General features: G+C 42.3%; 2 protein-coding genes across 4 annotated transcripts in view; one reads left to right on the forward strand and one right to left on the reverse strand.

Annotated features, from left to right (window-relative positions):
• ATP5MK (ATP synthase membrane subunit k) overlaps positions 1-3,098 on the reverse strand; it is an 81,052-nt gene extending 77,954 nt beyond the window's left edge. Inside the window, exon 1 of one of the 3 annotated variants that reach the window (XM_057506274.1) lies at positions 2,959-3,098. The gene's annotated coding sequence lies outside the window, so the exon portion shown is untranslated. Of the gene's footprint in view, positions 1-1,183; positions 1,207-2,958 lie in introns of those variants that run through there. The other 2 variants (XM_036898765.2, XM_057506275.1) reach the window with 2 other exon arrangements.
• Positions 3,099-3,173: 75 nt separating this feature from the next.
• Positions 3,174-14,799, forward strand: part of PDCD11 (programmed cell death 11) — a 35,273-nt gene continuing 23,647 nt past the window's right edge. The window contains exons 1-11 of the mRNA XM_057506268.1: positions 3,174-3,293; positions 4,594-4,706; positions 5,515-5,646; positions 6,642-6,809; positions 7,654-7,815; positions 9,528-9,651; positions 10,131-10,312; positions 11,814-11,921; positions 13,032-13,238; positions 13,894-14,018; positions 14,194-14,254. Of these exons, the coding sequence (XP_057362251.1) occupies positions 4,605-4,706; positions 5,515-5,646; positions 6,642-6,809; positions 7,654-7,815; positions 9,528-9,651; positions 10,131-10,312; positions 11,814-11,921; positions 13,032-13,238; positions 13,894-14,018; positions 14,194-14,254 (1,371 nt within the window). The 5' untranslated portion in view covers positions 3,174-3,293; positions 4,594-4,604. The remainder of the gene's footprint in view (positions 3,294-4,593; positions 4,707-5,514; positions 5,647-6,641; positions 6,810-7,653; positions 7,816-9,527; positions 9,652-10,130; positions 10,313-11,813; positions 11,922-13,031; positions 13,239-13,893; positions 14,019-14,193; positions 14,255-14,799) is intronic.

Below are 14,799 nucleotides of genomic sequence, written 5' to 3' on the forward strand. Positions count from 1 at the left end.
GATACTTGGTAATTTTCATTACTGGTTCTTTCTATACCATGATATACCATGTATGGATTAATCGGTTTTAAGATTAGTTGAAAGCTGGAGCTTGGATACTTCTTAAAGTTTCTCAGAGGGTAACCACCAACCAAACAGCTCAACGAGCAACCCCTCCTTTCACAATTGTTTACTAAATGGAGTTGATGTAAATTAGCTATTGGTGGTAGTGGGGAAGCTAGAATCCTTAACTAGTTACATCAAAATAGATAAATTTATAAATAAGTAACGAAACCAAAAAATCTTGGAAAACATGGACAAATACTTTAATCATCTTTAAGAATGGAAAACAGGGCCAAAAACAAAAAGATAACCTCGTGATCAAAGAAATTACAATGAGGTCAACATCTCACCATCAGACTAGCAAACATAGCAGCAGTTTAAAAATGTGAGAAAATAAGCATTCCCTCAGTGGTCTTGAGTGTTAACTGGTACAACATTCCTGAAGTTCAATTTTGTAGTATGTATCAAATTATAAAGTTAGTGTACCATTTAGTTAGTTCATTTGTTCTACAGAAATTCATCCTTATAGAAATATTACAATGTGGATACATGTTACATAGTTCAAGGATGGTGACTGAAATACTGCTTATAAAAGTAAAAAACTGGGAAAATTCCAAGTCCATTTACAGGAAACATGAGTTTCCATGGGAGGAAATAGTGTGTGTGGAGCTTTATGGACATGGAAAGAAGTGCCCATGTAGTGGTAAATAAATTTTTTAATCCTATTTCTGTACACTAGTTAGCTCATCAACAGTTCTAAAAGTTTGGTCCTCGGACCATCAGCACTGAAGAAGCCTGTCAGAAATACAAATTCTCAGGCCCTACCTCAGGCCTACTAAATCAGAAACTCTGGGGCACGGCAATCTTGTTTTAATATGCCCTTAAGGTGTTTCCGATATACATTAAAGTTTGAAAAACACTGCAGTAACAGACACATATTTTTATATAGAAAAAAACTTTGATAAAATACACAAGCAGACTTTTAAGAGGAGTTCTATCTCTAGTACCTATATTTTACAAAGGCCATTTCTTTCTTTTACAATAAAGAAAAGGCACATTAAAAGGTCACCAGAAACACCTGAAAATTCGTATGTATGACCGCCTATAAATAAAAAACAGAAAAAGCACATTAAAAGGTCACCAGAAACACTTGAAAATTCGTATGTATGACCGCCTATCTACCACGACCGACGCCACGCCGAGTCGATTGACAACATAGACGAGCCGGTCGAGGTCCGGTCGAGATTGGTAGGCAGCGGCAGTGATTCAGCTGGTTCTTGATGAAATGGAAGAGGGAGAGAGATCAGTGAGGAAGTTGTTGCTATGGAAACTGGCACTCCCCCATTCACCATTCAAAAGTCTTCAGAGGCATTCATAAGCACAGAATTGGCAATGAAAATTTGGACAAATGACCTTAATTCTGAAGTGGTTCAAAAAGGATCTTGGAACAATGATGGAAATCCAAACTTACTCGGGGCTGTGGCCTGTCCAGTCCATGTAGGAAAATCTCCATTAAAAGAAATCTTTATGATGGAGCTTTTATATTAACTGTCTCATTTCACTAAACTTAAGGGCATACTTTTACCCCCATTCATCTCACGATACATATTTGGTTTCTTACAGTATCAAGTAGGTTTCTAGGAGGAACCCTAGAGAAAGCAAGGACCTAACTTTTCAAATCATTTACTGATAACTCCACTTGTGTCTGACAAACATTTTTGGGAAGCTGTGGTATCCAACTGAAACAATATTAAGGTGCTCAAAATTTCGCTCTCCTTTATACAGAACGGAAGGACGGCTAATGTTTGTGTTATTTCAGAGGACTAATTCTGACTGCAAGGAGGGCATGGCATATAGTATACGAAGTGAAATTTGGTCTGCGTCTTGAAGACTCTTGAGAGGCTGAGATGGAGGGAGAAGAGGGGAGTGGGATGTTGTTGGTGAGACAAACAATGGAGCAAAGCTTGGAAATCCTTGGGTCTGCTCCCTTCAGCAAACTACGGATTACTTAGGAGCAAAGATCAGGAACCCTTGTTCTGAAGCACCCTTTAATAATTGAACTAAAACTTTATTTCCTTTTGAGTCATACTTTGGAAAGATATTAAAGAGAAAATTACCTAAGAGTAACATTTGTACTAATTACTAAATGGTAGCCTGTGGAAAGTCTAGGTGAGGGGGTCTTCACTTTTGTTTTTAACTAAGCAGCGAACTACTATTAAATTAATCCTTTCAAGCCTCTCTTCACTTCTGAAATGGGCCTCTCGCTTTCTCTGATACTGTTTTCTTGTCTGACTGGACACCTACCTGGAATGGTGAGATCACGAGGTTAAGGAGGCAAAGAGCGCCAGGTACCAGAAGCAGCCTCTTGTACAGCTCTCTGTTCTGGCTATATCCTCGAAAAGGCCTTCCAGCTGATCCAACAGACTAAAATCTAACGCGTTTACCGCGCGGGACTGCCTAAATCATCCTCGCTTTGACAAAGGCTGCAGCGCAGCTCTATAAAGGAGACCTGGCTGGCTAGCTTCCTAAGCACAGCACAATGGAAACAAACTGCTATGGGTGTACAGAAAAAAAGGGGTTAATTCGGCCAGCGATGGAGTCAGAAACCCGAGTTCTCGCCCAATATTACGTCACTGGGTGACCTTGGGGGACTCCGCCGCGGGCCTCATTTTTCTCCACTGAATTACACAATCCACGGGCGTCCGGGTACTATGGAAGGCTCTGGGAACGCTGCTCCGCTTCGCTCTAAGGCTTCCCAGCCGATGTCCGACCGCTCGCACCAGGCCCTCGTCATCTCTTAATTTCTTTTCCATTCTCCACTGCTATCGCCCCCAAAAGCAAAGATCTCACGGTGTTCCCGGACCAGGAGTGGTCGGATTCCATGCCGGTCAGAGCCTAGCTCCCCTTAACACCTACCTTGAAGAAAGCTCGAATTCGGCAGATGGTGTCCTTCAACGTACGCAACTAACCCCTCGGCCCAGCCGGAAGCAGCCACCTCCCCCGCACGCTTTCCACCCTCCAGAGCGTTCAACTTCTGCGTCGATTGGCTGTGGTTCGAAGTCCCGCCCTTTCGCTTCCTTTCTCTGAATTCCCGCCCTTGCCTAATGAGAAGAGGCTTAGTAACGGAAGTAGGGCATTGAGCCCGCCTACACTTCCGGAAGGGAGAGTTAGTTTGCAGGCGTGCTGATCTCCGCGTGTGTGGTTACCGTGGCGCGGGCTCCGAGGTAGCGAGGTGGTGGCGTCTTGGGCTGGTGAGTGAGGGCAAAGGCAATAAGGGAGGAAATCTCGTGGTTTCGAAAATTGTCCCAGAGCGAGGTCCTTCAGGTCCCTGCCGTGCGCCCTCCGTGCTGGTGAGTGGTTCAGCCATCGCAGCCCGGCCGCTCTGCTTTGAGGAGCCCCTGTTAACCTCAGGCTCTGTCCCAGGAAGTGGCTTCGCTCCTTGCTTTGCCGCTGGTTCACTTTACTCTGTGAACCTTCAGTTTCCCCTCGTCTGAAACGAGATTAAGGATCAAATCCCAGCAAACCAGACCCCTCTACACTTACCCTATTTCTACGAAACGTGCACCCATTCCTGATCGCAAATCCAAGGTTCCCTCGGTTGTCACCTCTTTAACACTCTCAAGTCTTTCCAGATTTTTACTCCTATCAGAGCCAACTACTTCTGTGTTCCGTTCTCACTTATATCTGGTTCTCTTGTTAGGCAGTTGAATCCTACCTTGTTTAGATTCCTAAAGTTCCCACTCACCTTGTCCAGTTTATAGCCTGTATTGTTTTTCTTGTGTACTGTTCTCTTTCTTCACTTATTTAAGGCTCTGACTTACCACAATGAACATTAAGTTACTCATATGTAATTCAAGATCTTCCACACAAAAGCCCAATCTGTCTTTTAAAACGTACTTCTAATTATTATGCTTTATTCTCCCTGTGGTCTAGTTTAACAGTTCTTCAAAGAAAGGAAACAACAAGCTTCTGAGCAATTGTTTGATGACAGATTTCTGGTGCTTATTGAAATAATTGGCTTTTCCTGTTTGGATGTCTTTCCTCACAGTCCTTCCTTTTTTCACTGCCCATCTATCAAAATCCTACTCATCTTTTAACATTCAGCTCAAAAGCATCTTCTTTATGAAACTGGCCTCCTTTACTGAAGCCTCATCACTTCTATCACCTTGTAGATAGTTTATAATTTAATTTGTATTTTAAACTATTTACATAATTGTTCTATCTTTGTAAAAGTGCCCATGTTCTTTGAAGGTAGAAGGATATATATTTGTGTATCCTGACTTAACTGTAGTGGTTTATAATATTTACTAGATTGAATCCATAACTTCTTTTCCTGGAGGAAAATGTGTTGGCTTGTGGTTTTGAAGTGGAGACCTTTGGAAAGATAAATTATCGATTATCTGGAGCCTGGTGTCAAATCATCTATTTCTTCATCCTGAATGCTGTCTAGTACATCTGTGCTAGAAGGCTCACTGTCTTGCCTATTGATCACAGCCTTTAGGAAATCTGACATTAAGGCTATATCTCACCATTACTCTGCCTTGTTTTTAGGAGTTCCAAATATGGCAACCATGGAAGAAAGCTTCCCCAGAGGGGGTACAAGAAAGACCCACAAATCAGAGAAAGTATTCCAGCAACCAGTTGAACAAGACAACTTATTTAGCGTAAGTGATGTGCTTGTTTGGCAAGACTCACTGAACACTTTGTCTCTAGTGTTCTTTTGAAGAATGAGCCTTGTTTGAGAATGTTTTATTTTCTAAATTTGTTTCTCACTTTTGTAAATTGAACTTAGTACAGAGCCCATATCACCCTGAGGCTGTATCTTTTGAAGCCTGGCATTTAGTATTTGAGTTTGCTATGCTGTTCCTTATTTGGAACTTCATGCCACATTGATTAAGGTTGGAGAGAAAGCAGTTGGATCATTGCACTTTTGAATGGGGTTTAGCATTAGAATTACCAGTCTTCACTTGAGTAGACTATGCTTCAAATGAAAGTAACATTTAAATGTATGGCCTTGTGTCTGTTTTATGTAATCTTTACAACTACTATGAAGTAGAGATCACCATTCCATGAGGAACAGAGGCTTAGTGAGGTGTAATTCAGCTGAAACTTCATACATAGCTTGTTATGGTGGAGTTGGGAATTTAACTCTGGTTTCTGTGACTCCATCTTCCATTTTCACACATTGTTCAAAATTGCTTCTCATACTGGGGAACCCTAGAGTCCAGCCCCACTCAAAAGAGGGGAAAACAGGAGAGAAAGGGCATTTGCAAATATGTTGGAGGCTCAGACCTTGGGCAAAGGGAGGATTGGTGGCAGAATGGCAGAGTTGGGATTGAAGCAGGAATTACAGGAAAAATTGGGAGTAGGTGGAGTGGAAGAGTAAGAGCCAGGTGACAGATGGCATGAAATTGGAGGGAAAGGGCAGGATTGCTTCTTTTCATTCCTTTGGATCTTTTTTCCCCTCTTTAGATTTCTACTGAGGAGGGAGCCACCAAAAGAAAAAAGAGCCAGAAAGGGCCAGCAAAAACAAAAAAATTGAAAACTGAGAAGAGAGAAAGCCACAAGTCTGTAAGAGAGAAGTTCGAACTCCTTAGTATTGAGGTTTGTTAAAAGTTTGGTTTTGTTTTAAACAAACGATCTGGGTTGCCTAAGTTCACATGTGTTCTTCCTTCTCTCTTTCCTTCCTTTTTCCCTTCATTCCTTTTACATATATGTGTTTGCGTCCATAGAGATTTTTGCTGTTTGTGCTCGGAATTGAGCACTTTTTCCTTCGATTTTTAACCAATGTCAGGGATCGTGTGTTTTTTTCCCATGAGTCCATCTGTCTGCTTGTGTCCTCGCGGAACTTATGTTTTAGTAGATTCAGAGGTTAGAACTGGAAATAACTTTAATAATCATTCTGCTTCTGCCCTTTCATTTCATAGCTGTGGAAACTCTCAGAAGTTAAGAAGTCTTATTATGTTCCTTACCTTTTTAGATTTTAACTCTGATATACATTAATTGTAAAACAGAAAAAGAGTCAAATGATTCTGAAGGAAAATATTCAGATTCATCCTGTAGAAGTATTCTGTGTGTTCTGTATGACACTCAAAAAAAGCAGTGGTTTAGCTTGACAACATTAAAAAACTAAGAAATTTCACATGAAGTGGTGATTTCTGGCCTCTTGTAAAAATTTGAGAGTGCTCCCAACACAGCTCGCATTCCCTCATGTTTGTGGTCACATGGAGCTGAAGTGGTTGTGCCCTTTGACTTAGCATGCCCGCTCTAGACTGCCATGGCCCCACTGGCCTGCTTCCTGCATTTCGTTACCTGCCAGGCATTCGAGTTTAGGTTGTTTGGAATCAAACGAAAGGTGAAAGGTGGAATAAAATGAAAAATGAAAGCCCTCCAGTACCCTAGTGCTCTTAACACTGTTGTTATTATTGAGACCTTTTTTGTGCTCAGCGGGTTGATGTTTGATCAATGTACTGACATCTACAAATATGTATTTCCTGTAGCTTTTATATGCCAGAGTTGGGATTAGAAGCCAGACCCCCTAACCTTCCCCATCACTGAGTCCTTACCCTATTGTACACACTTCACTTTTTCTCTTCTAGTCCCTGTGTGAGGGGATGCGGATTTTGGGTTGTGTGAAAGAGGTAAATGAGCTGGAATTGGTGATTAGTCTCCCCAATGGCCTCAAGGGGTTTGTGCAAGTGACTGAAATCTGTGATGCTTATACCAAAAAGCTGAATGAGCAGGTGGCACAAGAAGAACTTTCCAAGGTAAGGGAAACCCGATGAAATCTATAATTGGAAATAAATGGTACACAAACAGATGTAAAATTTCAATTTCATAGGTGCTAAGAAGTCAAGGTACAAGTGCCATGCGAGTTTATAAGGAGGATTTTTTTTTTAAGTGAGCATCAATATAAATCAGTCAAAATTGACTTAGCCCAGGGATCCTGGAAGACTTCCCTGAGGAAGGGATGCTTGAGCCAAGATCTGAAGGATGAGGGTGTTGTGGGTGAAGGAATGGAGTTGAAGCAGTAGAAACGTGATATGTAGCAGAGAGATGGCGAGTATGACTAGAGCAGAGAAAGCAAAGGAGAGTAGTGTGGAATGGGGCTGGAGAGCTGGGTGGAGGCCATACCATGTTAAGGATTGGTTTTTAATTCTAGAACCAGTGGAAGCCCTTGAAGCGTTCTGCCTGGGGAGTGTGACATGTAGACAGCATAGAGAAAAGATGGAAGAGGAATGTGTAGTTGCCTAGAGACCAGTTATGGGGCTCCTACAGTAGTCTAGGCTTTGAGATTGATGGCAGCTTGCGTTCAGGATTTAGTGAGGACTGAGGAGGGAGAGTCAATGCCTGCGGGGGGTGGGGGGTGAGGCAGAGAGAGGTGTTGGGGATGAGTCCTAGGTTTCTCTTGTGTATGACTTGACAGCTATGCCATCTTGAGACAGGAAACCCTGAAAGGGGACCTGGACTGGGAGAGATGATTATGATTTTAATTTTTGTTATGTTGACTTTGAGGTCTGAGGATGAGACTGAGCCCCCGAGCCAGGCCTGGGCAGAGGATTCTTGGTTCAGGGAAAGGGTGTTTATCAGATGTTTTTCATCTGTATGCAGGACCTGGTCTGCTTGCCTGAACTCTTCTCACCTGGGATGCTGGTGAGATGTGTGGTGATCCGTCTGTGCATCACAGAGGGGGGCAAAAAGAGTGTTAAGCTATCTCTGAACCCCAAAAATGTCAATGGAGTGCTGAGTGCTGAGGCCCTGAAGCCTGGCATGGTAAGTATCTGGAAAGAGAAGCAGACAATGTGCCTTTTCCCTGCCCTGCCTCCTGGGGAGTGTACAGCCCACCTTTAAGTTATACACACAGGGATGGGTCTTTTCCCGGGGGAAGGTCTCAAGGGTGCTTTGGGTACTTAAATTGAAGGCTTGAGCCTAATCACGTAACCTTGGAAGGGAGAAAGGGAAAGCAAATCCCTTGATTCATTGATGGCCAAAAAAAAATAAAGAGCCTCCAAGGAGCCTTAGCAAGGGTGAGAAGTTCCTCAAGAGCCTTACCTATCAAGACTTCTTCAAGACTAAGTCTTTTTCAAAGGCCATCTGGCATCTGTGGGGCATACTTGAGGGCTGCTCTCTGAGAGCAAAAGACTGGGTAGGTAGGGCATTATTAGTTTATCTGCTGCAACAATAGATAGCCCACTACTGAATCTCCCAGTTTGTCTTGCCAGTGGGTTTCAGCCCTGGGCAAGTTCACTATGGATTCAATGAGACCAAAGAAATGACAGTAGAACATTCTTGGGGTGAAAGGGTTATACCCAACTTTATTCCCACGGTGGCAGGTCAGTCACTAGAATCCTGTCCATCTAGAGCAAGTCTGCATGCAGCAAGTCTGTCTCTGCCTCTGGGCCTCTCTAACCCCCCAGCCATCCTCGGTGCTGCCACCACTCCAGCCTCTACTCTGCTCTCCTGCAGCCTTTCAGGTGTGCCACTGTGTTGCGCAGAGCACTGGGCGGAGCTGTTTATATAGAGTCAATAACAACGTATTGCCCCCATGTGTGTAGTGAGCTAGCCGACCAGGGCCAGGTGAGAATCCTAGCCACAGGAACCTTCACTTTATCCACACAGTCCTATGGAGACTCAGGAGAAATTAGTTCTAGCTCAGAGCCTCCAAGTCTGGTAGACAGAAAACACACTCATATAAACTATACTCATCTAAGTGCTCTTGTAATTAAAAGGAAGGAGATTGATATGATGTTGTAACGTTTGGTGGGCAGTAGTAGAGTTCAGAACAGGCCCTGAAAATTGGGTGGGAAGGGAAATCAAAGTAAGCCAGGTTGCAGGAAATTGACAAGTGTTGAGAGCCTGCCTTTTGACAAGTGCTGTTTTAGACATTTTATCTGTAGGAACTGTCACAGTGAGCTCTCCCTCTTGTACATTTGGGAAAATGGACTCAGAAAGGTTTGTGATTTGCCAAAGACCAATCAATAGCTAGCCAGACTTGGATGCCACACTGTTTGCCATGAAATGTAAAGGAGATTGGCAATTTTTTTTTTTTTAATGTCTTGGAAGTGCTTTGAAAAGACACAGTGACAGTGAGGGGTAGTTCTGGATTCTCGTTAGTCCTGGTGCTGGGAATAACCTTTCAGGGCCATCTGGTTTATCCCTCTTTATATAATATAAAAGTCTTTGCTATCTTTTGGAAGTTCTCTAGGGGAGAAACTCTTCTCTTGTCATTCCACTCTTCAACCGTGTGTAACACTCCTCACTGTCTGGAATCCATAAGATCTTTCAAGCCCTGGAAGAATGGAAGCTGATGTCTTTCCCTTTTCTATCCTCTGGTGGGATTGAGGTTTAAAGTTAAAAGTGGTGTTGGGGGCTGTAGGACTATGGTTGTGTCGGGATTGATGGCAGGGACATTCATGTTTGGTAGTGGATGTTGTGTGTCCTAGTACCTTTGACTTTTGAACCCTGGGGGAATGTTTCTCTTCCAGCTGCTCACAGGCACTGTGTCCAGCCTGGAAGACCATGGCTACCTAGTGGACATTGGTGTTGGTGGGGCCAGAGCCTTTCTGCCACTGCAGAAAGCCCAGGAATATATCCAGCAGAAGAACAAAGGTGAGGCGCCAGTACATTGTAGTGAGGTGGTACATGTGGGGATTGTATTTGAATGCCACTTGGGTGAGTAAAATGACAGAATGGTGGTCCCTGATGGCTTTGCTAATATCAGCAGTGTAACCTGATAAAAATATGGAGATGTGTGAAGGGTCAGGTAGTGCCAGGGTCTCGTTAAGATCTGATGAACCAGTTTCACTTTTTCTCACCTAGAGGATTGCACTGAAATTTGGGCCCCTGAACCAGCACTCTCCTGCCTCATTGGGATTTTCAGATTTTTGTGTGGTAGCTGATTCTAGATCAGTTAGGGTGACTTCTTTCCCTTCCTGTAGCTGGTCCCTTAGAGATTTGGAATGTGGGTAGTAGTACATGGTAACTAGGCAGGTAGGCCATGGATTTTTTTCTGGCATAGGCTGAACTCAAGTTAAGGTCCTTCTCATGGAGGTCTTTTTCCTTTTTGGGGCTGGGACTGGGGCTTGCAGGTGCTAAACTGAAGGTGGGGCAATACCTGAACTGCATCATTGAAGAGGTGAAAGGCAGCGGAGGAGTTGTTAGGCTGTCTATTGGTCATTCAGAAGTTTCTACTGCCATTGCTGCTGAGGAGCAAAAGTGGACCCTTAATAACTTGCTGCCAGGGCTGGTGGTCAAAGCCCAAGTTCAGAAGGTAAGCCATTGATTGTTACTACTATTCCTTAAAATAAAAATAATTTTTACTAAAATAGTGCATGCACACTTGTCTAAAATTGGGCTGTCCAGTAGGTCGCCACTAGTCACACACAGCTGTTACATACTTGAAATGTAGCCAGTGCTACTGCTGAAATAATACTTTGGATGTATTGAGTGAAATAACATTCATTAAACTAAGTTTCACGTGTTTCTTGGTAGTTTTTAAAATGTGACTGCTAGAAAATTTAAAATTACGTATGTGACTTGCATTATATTTCCATTTGACAGTGCGGATCAAAAAGGTCAAATGGTATTAGGAGGCTTACAATAAAGAATTATCTCATCCTTAACACCCATTTTTAACTCTTTCAGTTAATTTTTAAAAATTTACCTCCATATTTCTAAGTAGTAAACTCCTACTGGTGTCTTTGGTTTATCAGCTTTAGGGATTGAGTTTTAACTTCTTAATGGAGGTAGATGAAAATTCAGCTCTCTTAATTTTCCTTTTCCTTCCTCCAACCTCCTAACAGAGATATATTAAATTCTCCTTCTGGGAGAGTCTCTCAACTTTAATGTTGCATTCTCTATTGAAATTCTGCTTTGACTGAGTATTATGAGTGGGGTGCAAAAAACTATGTGGTTGGGTGGGACTTGGTGACTGTTGACTGTCAGTGTCAAGAGCTAGCAGACTTTTCTTTGGGCAACCTCCAAATGTCACTATTACAAGACTTCTCTGGCATGTTAGAATTCTCTAGGAAGGATCTTCTGATCTCCCAGGAGAGTGTAAACCTGGCTGCCTGAGAGCTAGGTGACAAGAGGACTAGATAACTCCATATCTATATTTATTTGATATTCAGAATTTTTCTTAGTCCACATTTTGGGGGTTTGCACTCTTCCTGTGTTTTGAGCCTGGTATACTTTTCCCAAAGAATAACTCTCATTTTCTGTGGAGGTGAGAGAAGGGTAGACCCTGTCATTTGAGGAGAGGACCTGGGGATCTTACTTAGTTTCCCTGATTTCAGTCACCAACCTCACTGTGCTTTTTTGAGGTGCTTGTGTCCTATAATTCCTTAGCTTTTGGGGGGCTCTAGGGTGAATTGGCTTGCTCATGCTCAGTATTTCTCTTTTGCAAGCATTTGGGTTTTACCTTTTTAGTCTGGGAAGATCACTAAGTTAGCAACAATTTGTTCTAGTTCAGTCTAGCAGTTCCCCCAAGGATCCATGTACACAGTGACCTACATCTGATTGGAAAATCCCGAAGGTAGGAGGATTGATACCCACCCTCTCGGGCCAAAAGGGAGGTGAGCTTACTGAATAAAGACACAGCCAGTGGTAGGAGTTGTCCTGCCACTTAATCTTATAAGGTGATTCATAAGGGTTAGCTGGGAGAGGAGAAACACACAGTTACTACGGAATTGTGGCATTGGGTTAGTATGAACAGTATGTTTCGCGTTAACGGTTCCTTCAGAGAGCTGTTTTTCCTAACTTTTTACTTCTAGGTGACTCCACTTGGCCTTACATTAAACTTCCTCTCATTCTTCACTGGCCTGGTTGACTTTATGCACCTGGATCCCAAGAAAGGTGGAACTTATTTCCCAAATCAAGCGGTAAGAAAGATCACATCTGTATTTTCTTGATTTGAACTGTGTCACAGTCAGCTGTCTAGTGTTTACAGCTAAGCCATGGGCAAGCCCTAGGACTGTGTGTGTCACAGTGTCAGAGAGCCAGTGGGGAGAGTGAAAGGTGTTTTGAAAGGACCACAAGAATCTACCAGTACTTATTTCTGTGGACTGAGATTAAAAAGAAGCCTGTAGAGAAGGCAACTTACAGATTTTATTTCATACTCTTTCATATAGTTTGACCTTTTTTTTGACAGTGAATCTTGTGTTTTTGTAATTTAAAGTGTTTTCCAAGAGTATGTCACATAAGAGAACAAGATACATGCTGAAATAGAAATAATGCAGTTTAAAAAGTACTATGAATAGAATAGGTCCAATTTGGAAAAGAGTTTTAAACAGAGTACACCTGGTTAAAATACTGGATTTTTATGTAGCCAGGGGTTGATAGTGATTAACTCAATGATTTTGAATTTTCTACACAAAGAACATCAATATTTGGGAAGAAAATCCCAAGATGTTATTCAGAAATTGTTTTAGTCCTAAAATGATATCTTCCTTTTTTTTTTTTTTTTAACAGTAATGCATGTTATTGGATGTTATAGAGGCTTTTTTTTTTTTGAAGAGTAAAAATAGATTTTCTCACCACCTAGTGATGATATTGTTAACTTTTTGGTGGACTTTTTTTGGTAATTTTTTCCTCATTGTTGTATTTGGATACAGTACTTGTGTCACATATTTGGGTCATATTATATGCTATAACTCTAGGATCAGAGCAGGCCTTTTTTGGTGTGTTTCAGATGAGCCTCTGGTACAGAAATGCTAATGAATGGCTTCTGTTGCATAGGAACTGTTAGCCTTGTGGTGTTGAGAGGACCCTGGTATATGGTTTCCTGGCCTTGAATAAGCATTAATTTCTTGGACATAGTTCCTCTGGTACATTTTGTTTGAATATTCCATGTGCTGCTTGATTTCATAAGCTGTTTTACTGCTGATAGTAAACTGGCCTGTCAATACACAGTCTGACCTCTGAAAGTCTGCTTCCGGGTCCCTTCTCTCCTGTGCACCTCCTCCTGCTCATTATGCCCTTTCCCCATCTAGGTAAGGGCCTGTGTCCTCTGTGTCCATCCTCGGACCAGAGCCGTGCGGCTGAGCCTACACCCCATCTTCCTGCAGCCTGGGCGCCCACTCACCCGGCTGTCTAGCCAGCACCTGGGAGCTGTGCTGGACGATGTTCCTGTCCAGAGCTTTTTCAGCAAGGCTGGGGCCATCTTCAGGCTGAAGGATGGGACTCTAGCCTATGCCCGGGTAAGGAGGCTCTCGGTTTCATCAGCATCTTACCACTAGAAGGACTTTTGGGACACATGGGTCCTTTTCTGCTTCCTTCATCCCTTGGTATTATTTCCTATTTTTGAATATCCTTAAGTGTGGCAGATTATGTGCAGAGGGAGTAGAACAATGTTTGTTATATTAGAACACCTTGGAATTAATTTGCCTTATTTGATACCTGGTTGATGGTAGGTGAAAGAATGAGTTAGGATCTGCACCAGGGCTTGGTAATAGTTTATTTAAAGGGCCAGGTAGTAAATATTTAAGGCTTGTGGTCCATACTATTTCTGCCCTAACTACTCATTTCTATTGTTATAGCCTGAAAGCAACCATACACAGTATGTAAATAAAAGGGTATGGCTGTGTTCCAATAAAATTTTTATTTACAAAAGTAGGCACTGACTTGTGAGCTGTAGTTTACTGACCCATGATCTAAGCTATTCTTCTCTGACATTATAGAGATTCTGTGAGAGTAAAGAGCAATTTTTTAGTTAGAGGAATGATTTCATCAGGTGATCAGAGGACTTTTTATGGTGGGGTGGTAAACATGTTTAGTCATCTTGGTGTGCTTTAACACCTCCTTGCCTCACATCTATTGTTTCTGACTTGTCCTTAATCACCTGGTACTTTGTAGCTCAGCCATCTCTCCAATTCTAAGAATGCCTTCAGTCCTGAGACCTTTAAACCAGGGAACACTCACACGTGTAGGATCATCGACTACAGCCAAATGGATGGACTGGCTTTGCTCTCTCTGCGGACGTAAGTCTGTTTTAATGTGTGGGAGTGGAGAGGTGTGTGCCTATACAAATGCACACTCACAGTTTTCTCCTGGCCTTGCTTCTGGGGTTGGCCTTCTTGCCAATGTGATTTTGGTAGCCCTGCATTTTAGTTAGCCTTTGACATAGTTTATTGAATCTTGTATTTTCTTTTCTAGGTCTATTATTGAAGCTCAGTACTTTAGATACCATGATATCCAACCTGGGGCATTGATAAAGGTAAGACCTCAAGCATGTAATTGGATCCTCCCCCAACTTCAGACATTCAGCAGTTCACAATGTTAGCTGTCAGCTCGTTCTCATGTGAACACTTTTAAAGTCATGTTCCTTACCTCTGCCTGTTGGCTGGAATTTCTTTTCCTTTCCTTGGATAACTTGTATTTAATTTCAAAATAAAGACTTAGTATTACCACCCAACTACACAGAGGCAGTAGATCATAAATTATGGGATTTGATGGTGTTTATTAGACCAGGTCAAAAGTTAATTCTATAGTTGTTGAGTACCTGGGATATTAGTAAGAAGTCAGTTGCAGTTGCTTCTCCTGTCCAGTTAATAAGCTCCATTTGAGCAGATCCCTTTTATATATAGAGTTCATTTCTCAGGAGACATAGTCCTCTCTTTTAGAGAGTGTGCTTACAAGGCAGATGGGAAGAACATGCTCACACAAAATAAATAAACCTGACTGCATCCAGATCAATGTGAGGTATGTTTAGCCATATGAGATCCGGAGTAATAGGCACAGTTAGCCCAGAAAGCTGGACTT

This window comes from Manis pentadactyla, chromosome 8 (assembly GCF_030020395.1).
Source record: "Manis pentadactyla isolate mManPen7 chromosome 8, mManPen7.hap1, whole genome shotgun sequence".
NCBI classification, from domain to species: Eukaryota; Metazoa; Chordata; class Mammalia; order Pholidota; family Manidae; genus Manis; species Manis pentadactyla.